Source organism: Peromyscus leucopus, chromosome 11, assembly GCF_004664715.2.
Source record: "Peromyscus leucopus breed LL Stock chromosome 11, UCI_PerLeu_2.1, whole genome shotgun sequence".
NCBI lineage: Eukaryota > Metazoa > Chordata > Mammalia > Rodentia > Cricetidae > Peromyscus > Peromyscus leucopus.
The window spans coordinates 3,374,579-3,395,243 of record NC_051072.1 but is presented as its reverse complement, the minus strand read 5'-3'; the positions used below and the strand labels follow the sequence as shown (position 1 = coordinate 3,395,243).

At 43.3% G+C, this 20,665-nt stretch overlaps 1 protein-coding gene across 1 annotated transcript in view; it reads left to right on the top strand.

The window, feature by feature from the left end:
- Ctnnd2 (catenin delta 2) overlaps positions 1 to 20,665 on the top strand; it is an 874,755-nt gene that overhangs the window by 464,187 nt on the left and 389,903 nt on the right. The window contains 2 exon segments of the mRNA XM_028882044.2: positions 1,082 to 1,254; positions 14,331 to 14,886. Of these exon segments, the coding sequence (XP_028737877.1) occupies positions 1,082 to 1,254; positions 14,331 to 14,886 (729 nt within the window).

The following is a 20,665-nucleotide window of genomic DNA, read 5'->3' as shown; positions in this document are numbered from 1 at the left end:
TAAGAAGCAAAGAGAGCATTAAGGATGTTCCATGACTGTCCTGTAGGCTGTATATTTTATTACTCTGCATGAATGAAAAACGGGCTTCCCACCATGCTGTAAAGAAACATGAAGACATTGGTATTGCCAAGTTCTGCCTCCTCCAACACTGTTCCTACACCAGCCATCTCAAACACACTCAAGGGACACTAGAAAACGCATGCTCACTTCTCAGTGAAGGTTTAAATTCCCAAAGTGAATATTAAGTTTGAGTTTTAAAATTTTTTTCCTAAAATAAAAAGTGTAAACTCTTGCAAGAATTCAATATAAGTAAAATATAAGAAAATAGAGCCAAATTGTGCATGCAAAATGTGATTAAATTTTAAGGCCAGGATTTACCCATCCTCCCCTCATTCCCTATAATGCACCCCATGTTAACAGCACCGATCTTATCAGCATATCTTTCTCTTTGTTCTCCTGCTGAGCATTGCTGTGATGGCAAAGATAACTAGTCAGCAGGGACTATATGAGACCAGGGTGAATCCTACATTGTATGAACAGCTATTAATATTTTAAACACTGTCTGCTCTCTGGCACTGTGGTATTACATCATTATTTATACAATGGAATCTGTCACTGATCTGAAGGTTTTGAGTGTTTTAGTATGCCAGTCATGAAGTGGGAGATATAATTATATTAATGCAATTAAAATGTACAAAAAGGTGAAGGGTTTTTTTTTTTACATTATTTCAAATGTTTCTGATATTGTCTGATCTAAAAATAACTACTTGATTAATTTGCTTCATAAGAAATATCTCTATGTAGGTCAGGATGAGATCATTTGAAAAATCTACTCCTCTGAGAACTTTTATGCCACACACACGTGAGTGCACACACACACACACACACACACACACACACACACACACACACACACATCTCATCTGGAGCTGCATTATATGGTCATTTTAGTTCTCAGAATTCAAAGCGTAGATGGCTGGAATGTGCATGTGATAATTCTAGGCTACTCTCAATAAATAATACATGTCATTTCTGCTTCACCAAGACTGTCACTGACTGCTCTAAATGACTTTCAATGCAGGGCCCAGCCTGCTCTCCCAGAGTGCACTTCAGCTCAATTCCAAACCTGAAGGGTCTTTCCAGTATCCGGCCAGCTACCATAGCAACCAGACTCTGGCCCTGGGTGACACAGCCCCTTCTCAGCTCCCAGCACGCAGCACACAAGCCCGAGCTGCCGCCCAGAGCTTCAGCCAGGTAAGGGTCCTTTGCTCTTTTGTGGGGGTATGCTCCAAGGGAGCAGATGCAGAGGCAGGGGGCACAAGGAATGTGAGCTCCAGAAGGTTTCTGTGGATGTGTCGGAAAACTTACAAAAGGTCCTTTGCTGTGAATGAATTAAAGAAATGTCAAACTGTGAGTGTAGAGTAATACAGAATGGGCAAAATTTTCTTTAGGAATGTCTGTGAGTTGCTAATCTTGTATTTCTGTTGTATGAATTTAGCTGCATGAATATGTAAATGAGGATATAGTTACCATACTTACACCTATCTGTGTTATCAGTAAATCAGACAATCTGAATTTCTGAGTTTAGCTGGGAAGAAGACACAAGTCTCTATCCTTTAAAAAAAAAAAAAGTCATGCAATTATTCTTTGAAGTTAATCCTATCAAGGAGCAGTGTAAACTCTTAATCAAGTATATAGAACTAGACTGTAGATAATTGTGATTATCTTAGGAATACTTACACTTTGTCAAGTCAGATTTTGAAGTATACTCTTAATTGTTTCTTTAAGGCATGTGAGTATTCTTACAATTTTACTGCACAAATTCATTATCTATAGTTAAAAACAACTTGGTGAAAAGCAGACAGATCTAACACATGGGGTACTCATGCACAGGGAAGTACACATGCACATGCACTTGCACAGGCACACACACACACACACACACACACACACACACACACACACACACATTCTCCTTTGAAAACTTTTATACCACCAAAAAGAAAATCGTGTGTGTGTGTGTGTGTGTGTGTGTGTGTGTGTGTGTGGCGCATCATTTTTGTTTTTATGATTTGGATGTATTATATATTACTTATTATATATTCAATCAATCCATCAGAATTAATATATCCTACAGTTATCTGTGGAAGTTTTGAGCATATTTTCAGCTGTACAAGAAATTCAGAACTTATAATGCTTTTGATCTTGGAGTGAAGGACCAACAACTCCCAATTTTTTAAATGAGGAGGTTAGTTACTTCTTAGGCACTTATTGAGTACTGTATTTACCAGGAAGCCCTCCCAAGTCCTAGGACCCATCACCGAGTTCTGTAAGCTTCTAGCCCATCTCTCTCACTGACTTCTTATTATTCACCCATATGTCTTTCCAATAAAACTGAGAGGTGCTTGAAATCCATGTAGCAGTAGGACCTCAAAGGCCATGTGGACCTACCTACACAGTGTATGTAGAGAGGTTAGATTATAATGGCCTCATGTAGCCACTACAGCCATCAAGTGGCATGCATTGTGCGTCTCATTTCTTAAAGTGAAGTCATTCTGATAAGTGTATTTTAAAATGACTTCTTTCCTCAAACAATGCTCTGACAGCTGTGGTTTTGTAAATGTTGCAGTCATGTGTGCTGGGCTGTAACAAAGTAGGTAAGAGAGAATTATAAAGCAGTTCATGGACTGGAATGTTTGACTCTCTGCCTCCCATGAAAGTTTAATCAGAAAGTGTTACTACATGGTAAGGATGTCACAGCTATGTATTTGGAGTCCTCCCAGTTGTAGTTTGAAGACACCAATGAGTGTGAGTGCTCAAGATACAACTTTAGCAGGAATCAAATGTTGTGGGGTGGAGAGGTGGGATCAGGAAGTCTGAAGACTCAAACCAGACACTGATGGACTAATGAACTCTTCCCAGCAGAGCTGAGATGGGAGTTGGCTGACTCAACTCTAAAAAGCTTACTGGTTATTGGTGATTGGGAGCATGATGAACTCCAGCTGTGTGCTGTATATGAGAAGCTGCTTTGCTAAATACCCCACAGGACTTGTAATTTCAAAGTAACAGCATAGAAACGCTGAACCAGAAAACTAGCAATTTAACCAAACTATTAGTGTTACACTCTTGGAAATAGAGCAACCAGGTCCCATTTCAAAGACATCTCATTCAGATCCATTGGTTTTACAAAGCCCATGTGATGTTATTCTTGTCAATATTCTCAATGGTGTTACATCTCCCCTTCAAGCGAGATTAATTTTTTGAATGCCCTGTCGTTAACAAGTGCTACAAGGGCGAGTGAGCCCAAATTGTGGCTAATGGATGATGAGCTGAGTAAGATCAATAATCAACAGAAAAAAAGATGTTTACCCATCTCTAAAAAAATTGTAATTCTAAAGTGATATGAACTGTTTCTGTCTTGCTCACAAATGATACCCCAATGTGAATATGAAGCAATGTCATCAATGTTTAAGATTCTGGTGTCAATTTTTAGAAAGACTCTAGTTAATGCAACCTCCTAAGAGTTTATTGAATGACCACCGCAGTAGGCCTTGGGGATGGGTTACATGCTCACCATATCCTCTCAGATCCTCATCAGTCACAAGAGTCACCATCTGACAGTTCTTCTGTGTTACTGGCTGGACTTTTTTTCCGATGCTAAGGGGAATTCATGAACTTGAACTGGAGGACAGTGGATGTACAGCCCACCTTAGCAAATGTCACATCCAGGAAATGATGTAGCCTGATTCACCCCCAGCCCTCTTTTCTCCATCCCAGAGGCTCTGCTCATCCAAGTTGCACACTTCTCACAGTTTTTAAGCAGGCTATGTGGATTCCTGCTCCCTATCTGCTTACTTCTTCTAAGCCAATGTCAGCTCTTATAAGCAGTCCTAATCAAATCAAGCTTCCCTCTCTTTTACTTCATCTGTTACCCTGTTATTCATTTCAAGACATTTATCCTATGCTTGTTTATGGCATGAGCCTGTGCTCTTGGGATGGCGAAGTATAGAAAATAGAGATGGTCCTGGTCCTTGGGGACCCTTTGTTCTAGCAGTATGCATGGAAATCAGAAAAATCAACACTTCAATTAAGCAATGTGCATAATATCTCATAAATTAGAAGGTGATGGTCACTGAAGGGAGGAAATGGACACAGAATAGGATGATACTCAGAGAGGAAAATAAAACACTATAGAATTTTGCAGAGGAGACATTTGGGTGAGGACACATAGGAGAGGTCTATGGTTATCCAGGGGTGATGAATGTAATGGCCTTCAGGTGGAGTTGTCTGGCATATTAATAAAAACACCACCACGTAGATCAGGGCAGCTAGAATAGGGTGCGAAGATTTGTAAAGTGACAGGAGACATAATGGATCATTGGTAGAGCTCATCTTTGAGTAAGGTAGAAGCTAGTAAAGAGTTCTCAGCAGAGCATGATGATATGTAAAAGTGACTGTCCAGTCAACTGCTGCATAAGAGATTCCCATTTGTGTGTTTCAATGAAGAGTGTCATCTACAGAAAATAATTTCTACATCCTCAGTAACTGGCCGAAGGTCCACCAAATCCCACCAGGTTCAGCCATTCACCATAGTGATACCACAGGAGCTTCTAAGTAGCCTGGAGAACAAGGAGTTAGCTAGCTTCTAAGTTTTGCTTGCTTCCTTGCATGTAAAAGGCCCTGTATATTACTTGAAATGCTGTAAGCACAACTTATGGCATAAAAGAACCACTCTGAAAATGATTTTTTTCTCATGTCTAAACATAAAATAAAATCATCCAGCAAGTCTCTCCTAAAAGAAACAAAATAAATGAGAAATACGAAATTATGTATCTGAGGATACAACCCTGGAAAAGTAGTATCAGAGCTGAGATATTTTTTTAAAAGCCATGCACATGTTTCCTGGAAGGACTGAAATATGCTCTGGCAATCCTGGGGAAATGGCCTGCAGGAAGCTGAGAATCATGTGACAGTTAGCTAAAATGAAACCACATAGTAGTGGACATTCTGGAAGAGCAACAAGCTTCTCAAGAGAACAAAATTCATCATTTCTTTTCAATCTGGCCTGTCTGTTTAATGTTACACTGACTTCCCGTCTTGTATGTCCCTGTGTATGATATATCATAATTATGAATATGTCAGTGTTCAGGTCTTCCAGAGGCAGATGAGTACATTGTTGGGACACTGACAAGTATGAGTGGTAGTGGGGTGGACCCTAAAGTCCCATCTGGTGCAGAAGAGGAGAAAGTTTCCAATAATCAGCCATCGTATTGATCTCAGCATGGGAAGGGCTACTCTTGCCTGCTTAATAATAAGATAAATTATCTTGAAGTAATGCTTTGATACACACGTTACCAGTACATTTGAAAAGCACAGCTTTGCCTAGATGTATGCCATGTAGACTGCACAGAATGCATCCAACATGCAGTGTTTAGAGGAGAAAGCATGTTGTTTTGTGAATTTTCCTTGGCATATATGTGGGATTCTGCTAGGAGGGTTGTGTTTGTTTGTTTGTTTTGTGTTTTTTGGTGGGTTTTTTTTTGATAGTTTAAAAATGCTTGCTTCTTATAAATCTGCATTTCTTCCTTGGCTTTCAAGTCTTCTCCCCTATTTTCCCTTTCTAGCATAAATATGTTTAATCTGGCTTTGACAATGGAAGTGTTTTGTATTGCAGAGAGTGTATGTTTGTGTTCCAAGCTAACATTTCCTTTTCTGTGCAAATATTTAGATTATTAAAATTGTACTGACAGGACTTTGTGCTGAAGTGAAAGTTTTATGTGATATATTTTTGCCAGTGTTCATGTAGACTTTAAAAAGATGTTCCACTAAGACACGCTTCCTATCTATTATTTATGATAAGTATTTATAGGATCTTTGTGCCATTCATTTGTGCTTTCTTCTCCACTTTTCTTCCTGTGGGGGCTTATAGAAATGGTCAGACATAAAATACTTACTAGCTATGACCCTATCGAATTTTCATTAAAGGGAGGATAAAGGACAGGAAAAATAAGCATCCAAGGATCCAAACATTTATAGCATCTTGTTTGTCCTAATGACATCTTTAAATCCTAAGGATTTACGGATTGGAGAATTGGAATACTTAGCATCTCCTGTTTGCATCGCTAGGGGCCCGATGGCTCTCAGTATCTCTGATGCGTCCTCCCATCCTCCCTCCTCCTCTTCTTCCACACCTTCTTTTTTTCATTAATTAAATTTTTACATTTATTTTATATCCTGACAGCAGCTTCCCATCTTCCCTTCCCCTCCCCCTTCCCCTCCCCTCCCCTCTGTCCCTCTCCCCAACCCATCCCTCTTCCACCTCTGTTCAGAAGGAGCAGGCTTTCCATGGGTGTCAACACAGTGTGGCCTCTCAGGGTGAGGTGCGACTAGGCTCCTCTCCTTGAGCTAAGGCTGCACAAGGCAACCCAGCCTTAGGAACAGGTTTCCAAAACCCAGCCAAAGCCAGGCCGTCTTCTTTCTCCTTCTCCTCCATCCTCTGTTCCTCTGTCCTCTGTCCTCCTCTCCCTTCTCTTTCTCCTCCTCCCTTCACTGCTTTCCATAGCTTTGGGACCCTCAGATAAAAAGTGAGCAGTGAGGGTAGTCTCCACGATGATCCACAAGGCGACAATGGGTCCTTTGGCCCTTTCGCTGAAGGAGAAAAACCATCCCCATTTTTCTTTTCAATAAAGTTGAATTTGTCGGTGAGCTGTTACCTACAGTTTTACTAGCCCTTCCTTTCCCACTGATGGTAACCGCTGTAGCAGTTAATGCCTTTGGGGACAGCGCAGGCGCTGTACATGGAAGCTGTCTCATCTCTTTATGTTGTTTATCAGTTTTTATCAAAGCCAGGACCCCTTGAGAGAATCACTAGACAAGCACCACATCATTTTTTGACTATTTCCAAAATCAAATCTTTCTTACAGTACCAGGATTTTTTTTTTTCTTCCTTTAAAATTAGAGGTTGGCCTTCCCTTCCGTTGATCACTGCAGAGGAAAAGTTATCAGATTCCTATGGACAGGGGTAGTAATGCACAAGCAAATCCATCACAATCCAGGGAGTCAATTCAAGGAACGTGACTGATTTGGGGATTAAATTTTCCTTACAGTTATATCTTATATAATGCTTTCATAAAACCATTTGCATTTTAGAGTAGGTAGGTTTTCTCATTTGAAAGGTGGGAGAGTCAATGGCTTTGTCCTTCTGTGTGTGAACTCCTGAGCTCTAGGCAAAATGCATCCTAAGAAACCACGATGCTTTCTCCAAAGCTTTAATTAGCACAGACAAAACTCTCCTTACTTAACTTGGAGAAATCAGTGTCTCCAAAGATGCCATTGCAGTGACTTGTCCTCTGGTTTCCCTGAGTCACTGGAAGGGTATGCTTCAGTCATCTCTTTACTGTCTGGCCGCTTTGACATCACCTAGACCACACTGTGTTAGGTTAGTTCCTGCAAATGTCAGCCCAAGGCCTTCCTGATGCGAGCCAGGGCTGCATTCCTGCACTTCCATTGACAGCCTGGATGTGGAGGTTCCTTTGAAATGTGCTGTGCAGACTTTCCGTCAATGACCCTCTGCTGACCCAGAAGCACTTGTGCTAACAGAGACTTAGTCCCCATCATTCAGAGCTGCCTTCAGAGGGGACACCTTTCATGACAGGTCTGCCTATGTGTCATGATCACAGGAAACTGAGAAAGGGCAAAATACAGTTAAAAAAAAAAAAAAAAAAAAAAAGACAGGAGACTGTGGTAGCCAGCTATTGAAGAGGCTCATCTTGGGAAGCCACCAACCAGTGACCTCAGGTGCCCATTCCTGACTTCACTGCACTAGCTGCCTAGCATTCTGGGCAAACATCACTCCTCTCCCAGAGCTGGGGTGGGGGGTGGGGGTGGGGCTTCTGACTACTTCAGCAAATTTGGCAGGTCTCAGTGTGTCCTCACAAGGACTGTCTTAAATCGGGGACCTGTTTTATAAGATGTCGTTTCATTTAGGGTCATGGTATACTCATGATTGGAACTCAAGGTTCCTAAGAGCTTGTTAGCTCTCAGGTCACTTGAGAGCTGGCGATGAGCACTGGGGTTCTTCTTTCTTCTTCTTCTCTCTTTTTGCTGTGCTTTGCTTTGTTTAGATTGTCAGAATTCCAGAAAAAGAGAGTAAAATAAGCACCCAAGCTCCAAGAAGGGTCCCCGTTGCGAGCTCTGGCCATCCCTGGCTCTTGTGCAGATGACTCAGAGTGAAGATCAGGAAGCAACTGTTTGCTGCTGAGGCCAATGCAACTTTCTGCACGAAACCCACCACATCCCCAGGGTCTCCACTCTTCCAAAACCGAACGGTGTCATGTTTATGACCCAGAGAGTACGACCCTAAAATGCAATGAAATAATACCACAGAAAAGGACTGATTCAAGAGAACTGCAGAACCCACTCTGAGAGCGCCTGTCTTACCATGCTTGGGGCAGTGCTCTGGTTAGTGAATTGTGGAGGCAGTGAGTGACCTGATGCATCAAGCTTGTGCTCTGTTTCAGTTAAAGCCTGTTTGGAGGCCATGGGTGCCTTGCCTGACTTCCATATACAATTGTCTTTCAGTAGCGATTGGACAAATGTATCCTCTTTTAAAACAGTTTTATCAAAGAGGTGTGAAACCATTGCACAATAACAGAGAAGGCCACAATAAACAAATAAGTCACACACACACACACACACACACACACACACACACACACACACACACAGAGAGAGAACATAAAATGCATAACTGTGGTATATTCTAAGTCTGTTCCAACTGAAACTTATATACAAAGAGATGAACTTTGGTTTCTGTTTCTGTTTTCTTGAGGATTTTCTAACAATAACAAGATAAAACAGAACTACCCTGGGCATGTGCCCGGATCAGCCTCCTGGAAGCTGTCCAGTCACATCACCTACTTGATAACTCTTTACCACTGTTTCCTTCTTAGTTCCAAAGAAGTGCATCCCCACTTTCTCAGGAGACAAAGTCACCTTTGTTCTGTTCCTAATCCAAAGAACGAGGAAGAAAGATAGAGGGAGGAATGGTCCCTGCCAGCATCCAGAACTGTGACCAAGGACAACCTCAGGGCCCATTCTGCTCCAAGTCCTTGTGAAATGTGTTTTATCATTATTGTTCCTTAAGGGCCTCTTCAACAATGACAGATTTCTTCCCATTATCATTGCTTATAAATATCACTATGGAAAGGAGTCCAGTCCTTAATTTTTAAAAAGTCCAAGTTTGACTGAAATCTAATTTTAAAAATAGACTTACATTTTCATTGTATGAACTCATGTTTGAGGTACAGCTGAACCCGCACAGGAGTGGGTTAAGTTCTTTACATCTATTGTGTATTGTTTTTAATTCAACAGTGGGTTATAATAAGCCATCCTATGAATTGTAGAGTAGGCTTGAACGGCAGCCTTATGTCTCCCAAACTGGCTAAGAGTTACTAAATGAATTTATGCAGTGAAACAGAAGTGGATACGTGCTCCCAGATTTCCATTTTTGCACAAATGATGAGCTGTTCTTAGACATTTATTACTCCATCAGCCACTGGGATGGACCACAGCACCTCTGGACCTTTTGTTATGAGCTATAGATGAGCTTGTGCAGCTGTGCAGCCCAATAAGGTAGTCTCCAGTTACATGTGGCTATGTAAATTGAGATTAATCAAGTGTACGCCAAATCCAGATCATCAGCGTCAGCTGACAAGCAACATTTTAAGCACTCAGTGAGCTTGTCTGCCCAGTGGCTGCCATACTGGGATGTACCAGTTTGGGGCATTGCCAGGCCTAGAGCAAATGGCCATGGTCATGCTGCTCAACAGGTACTGGGAAGGCTGGCATCCCAGGAAGGCCCAGCAATGGAAGCTTTTAAACAAATGGAAACAGCAGGCTGTGTAAAATTCACATTTCGGTACACAGTGAATAACACTGCTTGCCGCCTCAGAGAATATAAAATGTCATTACTTCTTTCTCCTTCCCCTTCTCCTTGTTAAAAATTCTAAAAATTTCACCAAAATCCTCCTATATGCCTATTTTTGACTTAGACACCTTTGCTTTCAAAATGTCTAGAGGTAATATGGCATTTTCCAAAATTTCTGCGGATTTGGGGACCTTTTCAGGAAACTACATAGATGTTAACATTCAACAGAATTAGTCCTCTCAGATTAGATGGTCAAACAGATCATCAGGAATTCAAGGTGTTTACAAACCATAGCTTTCCTGGATCACACATCATTCAAATACAGAAATATTGAGTAATTTTTCTATTTTATTAGTTAATTAGCTTATTAATTGAGTTAGTTGCCTTTTAAATTCATTTTTTAATTATCAAAATTTTCATACAAGTGAACTATATTTACATTATTTCCACCACTCTCTCTCCATGTTCCAACTCTTCCCATGTGTCACCTCTCAACTTTATGACCTCTCCTTTAATTATAATTGTTTTACACACACACACACACAAACACACAGATAACCAAGTCCATCTAGTATTGTTCATATGTACATGTATTTAGGGATGACCACTTGCGATTGGATAATCTCTTGGGGAGTTCATCCTTGGAGAAACCTGATTCTGCCTCTCTTCAGCAACCTGTGAGTCCTCCCCTCTCAGCAGCCTGTGAGTCCTCCCATCTCAGCAGCCTGTGGATCTTCATCTAGAGGTGGGGCCTTGTGAGATTCCCATCATCTGCATTGACATGTTGGGATGTCAACTTGTGTGATCATTTTGCAGATGTTGTTTAGATGATCTCAACCACATGGTTGAGAGTTCATGGGTGCAGTTTCTCTGTCACATATAAAAGACACTGTCTCCCAGCAGATGTCCTGTCTCAATGCTCTGGCTCTTCATATCTTACCACCCCTCTTCAGCAATGATCCTTGGACCTTAAGAATAGGGGCTGCATGGTAAATTTACCCAGTGGGGCTAGGCATACCACAGTCATTATTCTATGCATTGTGACTAGTTGTAGGTCTCTACTGTAGCCTCCATCTACTTTAAAAAGACAGTTACTTAAAAAATGTTTGCACCCTTGAGAGTTTCATACATGAACACAGTGTTTTATAGTCATACACACCCCTCACTCTCGAGTGCATTTGCCCCATGCTCTTCTCAGACCCCAAGATAATTTGTCCAACTTTGTGTCCTCTTCTTATTTGTTCGAAACCCAAGCAGTTCAGTGAGTGCTATTTGTGTGGGCATGAATGTATGATCATCCACTGGAACATAGACAACCTACCAGGGCCACATCCCTGAAGAAAACAGATTCTGCATCCCTCGCAAGCATCACCTTTCAGTATCTCCTGAGTGGAACCTTTTGATCTACTGTCCCATTCCTGCAGGTGCTGACTCTCCTCTGCAGGCAGCCACAGCTGCTGTGAGTTACTGCTGTGATGGCCCTGTTGTGTCTAGAAGACACCATTGCATAGCACCCCTCCCTGGTCTCTGATTTTTACAATCCTTTTGTCCCTTCTTCCTTAGCTTTGAGAGAAGGTGGTCCAATGCAGTTGAGGACTAAGTCGGTCACAGTTACTTATTCTTTGCACTCTGACCAGTTGTACATCTCCATATCAACCTCCATCCACTGTAAAGATACAGTAATAGCTGCACTTAAATTAGTTATATTTATCAGTATTTATTTAAAAGTATGCATCTGGTAATGCAATCATTAATGTAGAAGTTAATGATTAGTGCCACAGAAGACATAACAAAGTGTTTTCTTATAAGAATATAGGGTGTTTCTATATTCTCATTTTCTCCATCATTATCTTCCTGTATGAAGCTCTCTCACCACTTACTAGCTGGATACCAGGTTGCAGAGGTCGTAGTCAACAATGAACATAGCAGATCCTCAAAAGGAAAATGTCTGTGGGCTTGTCAGAATTTTTTTAGATCAGTACCATCTACCTCCCTTGGCAGACTGTTAGAAATGCCAATGTCAGGACCCGTTTCAGACCTTCAGAACCAAACGGTCTGCTGTTGTTGGTTCTCAAAGTTTGGTGGGGACTCAGTCACCTAGAGAGCTTGTCCAAACAGAGGTAGCTTGGTTTAGAGCAAGGCTTCTGTTCTCTTCAAGGTAACACTGCTGTTGCTTTGTGAATAGGCAGTACCCTCTGAAAACCACAGTTCTAAGAACTGGTTCTCATGTGTGCTGGCCATTGGAATCTCCTGGGAAGCCGGGTCACTGGCCTTTTGCTCAGGTCCACCTTCAAGGTTCTAAGTTAAATGTCTAGAGTAAGTCATAGGTGTTCCAAAATGTTTTTAAAGTTCCTCTGGCAATGCTCACCTACAGTTTGATTTGGGATGCCTAGTCTGTTAGGTTCCATGTTCAGAAATACTGCTGAGGGAAAAGCCCCCAAGCATTTCAGGGTGAGGTTGGACCACAGCTCTGAGATATAGAGAGCTTCTGCAGATCTTGTACATTCTTGAGTTTGGATTCTCAAGGCCAAAGCCTGGGTCATGTTTGTGAGCCACTCTTCATTTCCTCAGCGAATGCCACCACAGTCTCCTTTGTGGGTGAGATCCTGTTGTGGTTGCTAGAGAGACTTTTTGTGCAAATGCATGGGGCTTACATTCTACGTTGTCTCCTACTGTTACACTAAAAATAATTCCAGTTCAGGTTGGGATACATAATGTACTTATGAAATTTATATTAAACATACTCATTATATATAAAAACAAATGTGTGTGAGAGAGATACACATACACCTTCCACAGAGAAAGTCTCTTAACAAATGGTTATCTCCCTCACACAAAGCTGTGCTTAGAGTGTGTGTGTGTATGAGTGAGTGTGTGAGCATTTATGCATGTGCATGTGCCTATGTTGGGGTGGGGTCGGGAGACAGCTTCAAGTGTCCCTGCCTCCATTCTGTACAACCTTCTCCCCAAAGGGTCTCTCATTGATCTTGAATTCTCCAAAGAGGCCACGCTATGTTGGCAGGCCATTGAGTCCCAGGGATGCTTAAACTGTCTGCCTCCCTAGTAAACACAAACTCCATTTGCCCCACCTCCTTGAAGGTGGGTTTTAGGGATCAAACTGGGCTCCTCGAGTTCATGAGGCAAGATTTTACTGGCGGAGACGTTTCCACAAGTTCTAACTTGTCCTTAACAAAGGAACTTGATGCTGCCCGGTTAAACCCTCAGCATTTCTCCTGACATCCCAGAGACAATTTGGAATGCTGTGCATGTGCAGATCATGCCCAGCCTCCCTCTTGCCAAATGCCATCCCAAAGGGCAGAGACACAACTGAAATTTTCTGTGGAGAACACGTATCTGCTCTTCCGTCCCTCTTCCCGCCAGCCCCTTGCTGCCCTCCCGGCGGAATCGGCACTCTCTGTTCCCAAACCCTCTTTTCCAGCTTCTCTCACACAGTGGAGCAAAGCGGCCAGCTTTGCACACCAGGGACTCCCCAGACCCTTTCTCCTCCCCTGAGGGGAAGCTTGGAGGCTCAAGACCTTCTTCCCAGAAGTGCTTGACGACGACGTAGTTGTTTTCATTATGATGCAAATTTGTCTCTGAGCAAAATTCAAGGAAACTGCTTTCCCCTCCCAGGATCTTTGTAACTCCACCCTAGCCCTTGTCTTTTGTGTTCTTCTAAGTAAAGGAAAGCAACTGGCTTTCAGTTGGAAGACAACTGTAGGGGGCTCCTAGGAGCCTACCAGAGAGATACACTGAGCCATTTAGAGTACACTTTGAAAATCCACAAAAGAGAAGTGCTTTTTGTCATTTCAATTTTAATTCATCTGCTTCCTCTGGATATATATATACACACATATACTGAAAAGCCAAGCTTACTCTTGTGAGGTAGCATTTCTCCCTCTGTTTAACTCTTGCCCACAGAAAGAGTCTTAGCGGCAAAGCAGCAGAATTAATTCTAAGAAGTACATCTCTTGCATCCTCCATCTAAGTATACAATTCGGTCAGTTTTGGGTAGCCGAAAGTGTGTCTCCTGAAATAATGCGAGCGTGGAGTTTTCATTAAAACTGCCAGATAGGGAGGGCGTTCTGGGAGATCACCGGTTGGGTGGCCTTTAAATTTTTTTTTTTTTTTTTTTTCTGTGACTAAAACCTCTTGGAACGCTGAGCAGAGGCATGCCTCTCCCCCGCTGTCAGCCTGCCTTTGCTAGCCCTCTCCTTTCTCCTTGGAAAGGAGCCTGGTTGGGAACGGACTGGGGTGTGAGTTCGCATCCCTCTCCTCTCCTCTCGCTGCCTGGGCTCCCGGGGCTCTGGGCGCAGAAGTTGTCCTTTGCAGCCGGGCGGGGCGGGTGGGCGGCTGCTTCTCCACCACTGAGCGCGCGTGTTCTCTGCTCTCCCCGGCACAGGGCACGACGGGCCGCGCGGGGCACCTGGCGGGGTCCGAGCCTGCCCCGCCGCCTCCGCCTCCGCGGGAGCCGTTCGCGCCCAGCCTGGGCAGCGCCTTCCACCTGCCTGACGCGCCGCCCGCCGCCGCCGCGCTCTACTACTCCAGCTCCACTCTGCCAGCGCCGCCGCGCGGGGGCTCCCCGCTGACCACCACGCAGGGCGGCTCGCCCACCAAGCTGCAGCGCGGAGGCTCGGCCCCCGAGGGTGCCGCCTACGCCGCGCCGCGAGGCTCCTCGCCCAAGCAGTCGCCCAGCCGCCTGGCCAAGTCCTACAGCACCAGCTCGCCCATCAACATCGTCGTGTCCTCGGCCGGCCTGTCCCCGATCCGCGTGACCTCGCCCCCCACCGTGCAGTCCACCATCTCCTCTTCGCCCATCCACCAGCTGAGCTCCACCATCGGCACCTACGCCACCCTGTCGCCCACCAAGCGCCTGGTCCACGCGTCCGAGCAGTACAGCAAGCATTCGCAGGAACTGTATGCCACGGCCACCCTCCAGAGGCCGGGCAGCCTGGCAGGTAAGGGAGTTGGCGCCCTTGGCGCAGCTCACCTGGGCGCATGGCGGGGACTAAGGGTGCTGGATCCAAGCAGCGGTCTGGGCATGCCTCGGGGACAGTTTTCAGATTCTGAGGCTGGGGGCGGGGGAAGGGGGGTGATGCCAGGGCTTGTCTGGAAAGACTGTCAGTCAGCATCCTTCTTTAGGTGTGCCTGTCATGTGGTCTCTCCGGCCTCTAACACCCGCCTGTCTTCCCTCCCAGGAGTCTGAAGACTTAAACCGAGCAATAAGGTTAATTTAGTAGGGCCACATAGACCTGTTGCTTGCATCCAGAGAGAAATCCAGTAACTATCGCAGTGGGTATGATCAGAGCTAGTTGCCAGAAAAAGTTAGATTTTTCCCCAAATCAGACTCTGAACTTACAAAGGTTTCGTCAAGCAGAGTAAAGTAACCAATAGGGAAGTGTCTTCAAGGTGTTACAGTTTCATTATAGGCGTGTGCAGGGTGGGGGGTGGGGGGGACTGCTTTCCCCTGCCAGATTAGAAGAGGTGACATTTCTCTGGTGCCTGTCTGCATCACAGACTAGGGTGAGCTGGGCGACTCTGCTGTTAGCAGCATATGCTCGGCTTAAAACAAGACACAGTGATTGAAAGACTAATGCTCTCTCCTTAAACACCTGACAAGTCATCTGGATTTATTGCCTATTTCTTCCCTTTTGGAAGTATTTGGTAATTTTGTGACTCTAGTAACAGATGCTGTGCTCATATGTTTCTTTTCTTGACACAAATAGATGACTGTGAAGATAAATAGAATAAAAAAAGGGGACTTGTTGCAGGCACAGGGCAGGTGGCCAGGGGCATCTTTAATTCAAACACAGTCACTGCCAGCATGGACCAGCCTAGCTTAGCGGGATGCAGGCTGGGATAGGCTGCCTGCTGAATTGTGTGCGAGGTGCGTTTACAGAACTGAAAATAGTCGCTCTCACTGTGTTGCCTGGAGAGCGGCATTTTGGAGGTAGGCCATCATTAATGCCCAAATATCTCTAATGTAGCCATTAGTTTGAAGAGCAGCCTTTGAAACAAGCACCAAGAGGTGGAGAAGTGAGAGGTCATAGGAGACTAAAACCCTGGGTTCATCATCATCATCACCCACCCCAGCTACTGTGGAGGAGAGTCAAGGAGTCTTGGTCCAGACTACTAAAGACCATTTCATGTCTGTGTTTACTTGATGACATAAGAGTGGTTTTGTTGTTGTTGTTGTTGTTGTTTGCTTGTTTGTTTAGGGGAGAGGGTCAGAGGGTGTGGCCGGGTAGCCGAATGTGTGGGATCTTGAGGAAATATTTAGGGAATGGAAATACGATTAACTAAGAATTGTCCCCTGTATTGTTGACTCTAGAAAAGTGAGTAAATTTTGAAAGTGGTTTATGCTTTGATGTCTGCAAAGAGTTTTTCAAAGTCTTTGCTGCTGCTGCTGCTGCTGGTGGTGGTGCTGGTGGTGGTGGTGCTGGTGGTGGTGTATAAGCATTCAAGTTTCTGTTGGTTAGAGGTGAAGACACTTCTCTGTTTCTCTGGCCAGGAAGAGCGTTCCATTTGACCAGTCCTTTCTCTCCCATCTATTCCTCTTATTTTCTGGCCATATCTCATTTTTGCTACCTAGTGAGAAAAAAAAAAAGATTCAATGTGCCACTGAAGAGTCTTAATTTTAGAGTGGCAATGAACATTTTAAATGTTTGAATTCATTTGTTTAACATACATGTTAAAATATTCATTTAAAGATTTCTTCATGCAAATTGATACTGGTGGTTTGAGTTCAAAATTATCCTGTCAGAGTGTTTGAACACTGGATTTGGATAAGATTTCATGTTCTATTTAGAAAATAGAGACCCGTGGCCCAAGAGAAATATAGGAGAGAGACTGTGGTATGTGTGCGCTGACAGATATCAGAGCTTTCATACTCTGTGTGCGATGCCCTGTGTCTGAAACCATTCCAGGCATCATAAAGTTGGGAGTCACCTGGTCTGCTTATTGAAAGATCACAGATACATTGAGATTACAAAGTAGATTTTGTCTCAGCAGAGCTGTGAACTGAGAGATCTGTCCCTGACAACTACAAGTATCAATAGAGGCTAGTGACACACGTTAGGAACTAAGTTCACAGTTCTTCGCCATGTGTCTCTTCTGTACCACCACTGGTTCGGTCTCTGGAGATTATCCTGAAATCTCTAACCTCCTCTCAAATAGAGAGGACAGAAAATTATTAAAACAAACAAACAAAAACCACTTTCAATGAGGTGGCTAAGGAAGGTTCTAATCAGGAGGTGATTTTTGAGTCTTTCCTAGAGTGGTGAGCCAGCTAGCCGTATGGGTGTTAGGGAAAGGGTGTTCTGATAAAAGAAAGGGGAGTCCAAAGGCGTGGGGGGTGGGGTGGGGGGTGGGGGGTGGGGGATGTGCCTGGTGTGCACATTGGGGAAGCAGGAAGCAGGAGGAAGGCTTGGCCAAGGGATGAGCTTGGGACTTGGCCAAGGGGCTAAGCAGAAGGATAGACACATCAGGAAGGCCCTTTAAGACAAGCCATTGAGCAGAGGTGGCACAGCCCGGCTTGGTTTGCAGCAGGCTTATTCTGGCTGATCTGTTAGGAATAAAATGTGAGGATCAAAGGCAAAGGGAAGACTGTAATGTGGGAGTTATTACAGTAATCTAAGTTAAAGTTACCTGTGGAAACATACTTCATTGAAGGTGACGAACAACAAGCCGTGTGTGTGTACACTCAAGTGCACATGCCAATGTGATTTTCTCATGAGCTAGGTGATGATAGTAAGAACAAGATTACCAAGAAAACAGAGTTTTAATGACAGAGGTGGAGCAGGTTCCAGAAGCAGCTGAGTAGGTTTAGGGCATGTGGACTAATACTAAGACCTAGGTTTTTGCGTGTGATGGCATTCTGCCAGAATCCCAGTGCACATGTCCCATAGAAAGTTGGGTAAGTGGGTCAGAGTTTTATTCTGGGCTTGTTTTGTCTAGCCAAAAGGATGTCAAGGATTGCAAAATGCTGTCTAAGGATTTCAGGCTGTCAGTTACAGAAAGCACTTGGGCAGGCAGTAACACATCCACCTTCTCTACTGGGTCTTACTGGTGACCGAACTGAACTGTATAGAAGCTAGCCCAAGATTTCAGAATCTGGATTAAACCCAGAAAAGTGTAACTTTTTGGATCTTAAGTCGTTAGACACCCATGACTTCTTAGTAGTGTTCTTCTCTTATGCAATTATATCTCTTTTTATTGTACAAAACTGAGTGGAAATCAGTTCTGCATCACTGGAGGTCCAAACTTTAAACACCTGCCTACTTGATGTGGCAGAGAGGGTCATCTGCTCTTACCATTTGACAAGCAACTAAGGTTATATATATATGTATGTGTATATATATATATATATATATATATATATATATATATTGTATTTGTGCACTTCTGACTCATTACAAGTTAACTTTATTTATTTATCAGATAACCAACATGGGGGTTTAGAAACTGATGGAAAGAAATTGTGTTTTGCAATAGGCACAAAGCAGCTATGGTGAACTGGTGAGCATACCACATCCTGTGCTTAGCACGTAAAGGAGGCATCATCACTGTGTTCAAAATGTATAGCTTCGGTCAAGGAGCATTTAAAAACAATGTCTCCCACTGCAGTCTAGGTCATTATGGACCCAGGATGGTTCTTAACATACAGCAATTTCTCCACTCTGCCTCTGCCTTCACCTCCAAGGTGCTGGGATTACAGCCATGAGCCACCATTTTAATTTTTTTTTAAAATAAAACTGCTCCAATTTCAGCTTTAATGCCAATGTAGAATGAGACAGAGCTTAGTTGTGATGGGAAAATCCAGAAGGGACCAATTAGTGGGATCTCATATGTGCCTAGCCTGCTTCTTTGAGGAGATCATCCCAGAGTCTTAACTGTAAATGAGGAACTAATTCAAAATGTAGCTGAAGCTAACTCAAAGCATTGGTAATACATTTGTGGTGAGGGACAGGGGACAGAGTATCAGCACATCAGTATTTGTTCAGCAAAGTTGAGTGAGTGACAAGAAATGTCAGGTAAGTGGCCAGAGAGGATAGCACAGAGGAAGAGAAGTGGATCCCGCCCTAAAGGGCTTGTGATGTCTTCCTCTCTGCAGATGGTTGGCACGCCCATCTTTGCCTGCTGGCAACTGTTCTGGGAGCTCTGTGCGAGGTGGGTCAAGAATAATGGGCAAGCAAACAGAAAGAGCTTGAAATTGTTCTTTCCGCCTGGACCCAAGAATTACAACAATCTCCTGTTTCTTTCAAACCCCATGCTGATCACATAAATGATAGAGTAAGAAAGCCCTCCAAATGATACAACTTGACTTTGACATTGTTCTCCTGACAACCTCTTTGCTTAACCTAATTTTCTTTACATTGAGTTAAATGTATTTATCTTAATGAATAAATACATTAAACATGAATGATGAACAAAATTATACTGAAAATGCATTATACTATAAAGCATCTGCCAAGTATCACTTAGTGTGCCACACTCTGCAATGTAGGTATCACCTGATCTCCAACACCTGGTTGAGGTAGTGTGATTTTTACCTCCATCCCTCAGAATTGAATACTGAGGCTCAAAAGTGATGTATTCCTCAAGCAAATCTGCAATGACAGGAATGTCATTTAACCTGGACAGTTTTGATTAGAGTCTTCATAGTCTAAGCTACACATAATCCATGAGTAGAGGGCATTTTTTTCTGTCATTAAAGAAAAATATTAAGGACATAGATATTTTTTGCCTACCAATATAAGATTTTTAGTGCATGTAAATCTCTAGTGATTTTGAAGGAAGCAAAATCCTCTCAAAAATGTGTCAACATCCTATTGAGTATGACTTCATTGTACCAATTTCTGTTCCTTTTTGTGAAGAAAATAACATCTTTCATTTTCTGAGTTTTGAGCCAAATTAATCCTGTTAGAAATACAAATACAAGATGTAAATATGTATTGAAGTCGTCAAGCTTCAGGAGCTTACTTTGGGAGAGAAATAACAAATGAAATGTAAATTCTTAGCCACTGATTTCCATGGGAATTGCCCTTATATGGAGAGTTATTTAGTCAAGGCGTGATCATCTTATGCTCGAGCCAAATGGACCTAAACCATCCTGCTTGGAGTGGTTCAAGCACTGTAAACTCTGAGTTTTAACTATTTGGAGATATCATTCAGTCCCTGACTTACTGAGGCTCCCAGGTCTCATTCTTTTAGTAAACAAAATGGAAAACACTGGTCCAAGACCCTGTAGGATCTGATATGCCCCCAATGATTCCTGGAGGAGATGGTCCAGCAGCTGTCACTGGATAATAAGTTCATAGGGAATATGTTTAGCACTCAGCTCCCGGGATTCAGTCTAGAAGCAATGAGATGCCTAGCTCCTCTTCTTGAGATTTCTCTTCCTGGAGCTGATGGTTTCCTAGCCTTTGGACAAGAGTAGGATGCATCTCATGAACATCTGCTCACTCATACACTAGACATCAATGAAAATTAGGCCTTAAAAAAAAAACCTGTTCAGATTTGCATTTTCTGCTTATTATTAGATCAGCCTGATATCTTAATCAATACCTTAACTTGGTGGAGGAGACATCCTCTCAGCTGCAACATCAGCAGATCTCTTAGGAAGAGACTCCTTGGCAGCTCTCCAAGCCAACAGACATGTGCGTTTCCCCTGGCCAGGCCCCTCACCCGACCACCCTAGGGCTTTTGCTCTGGAAGAACAGTTCCTGCCTATGACAT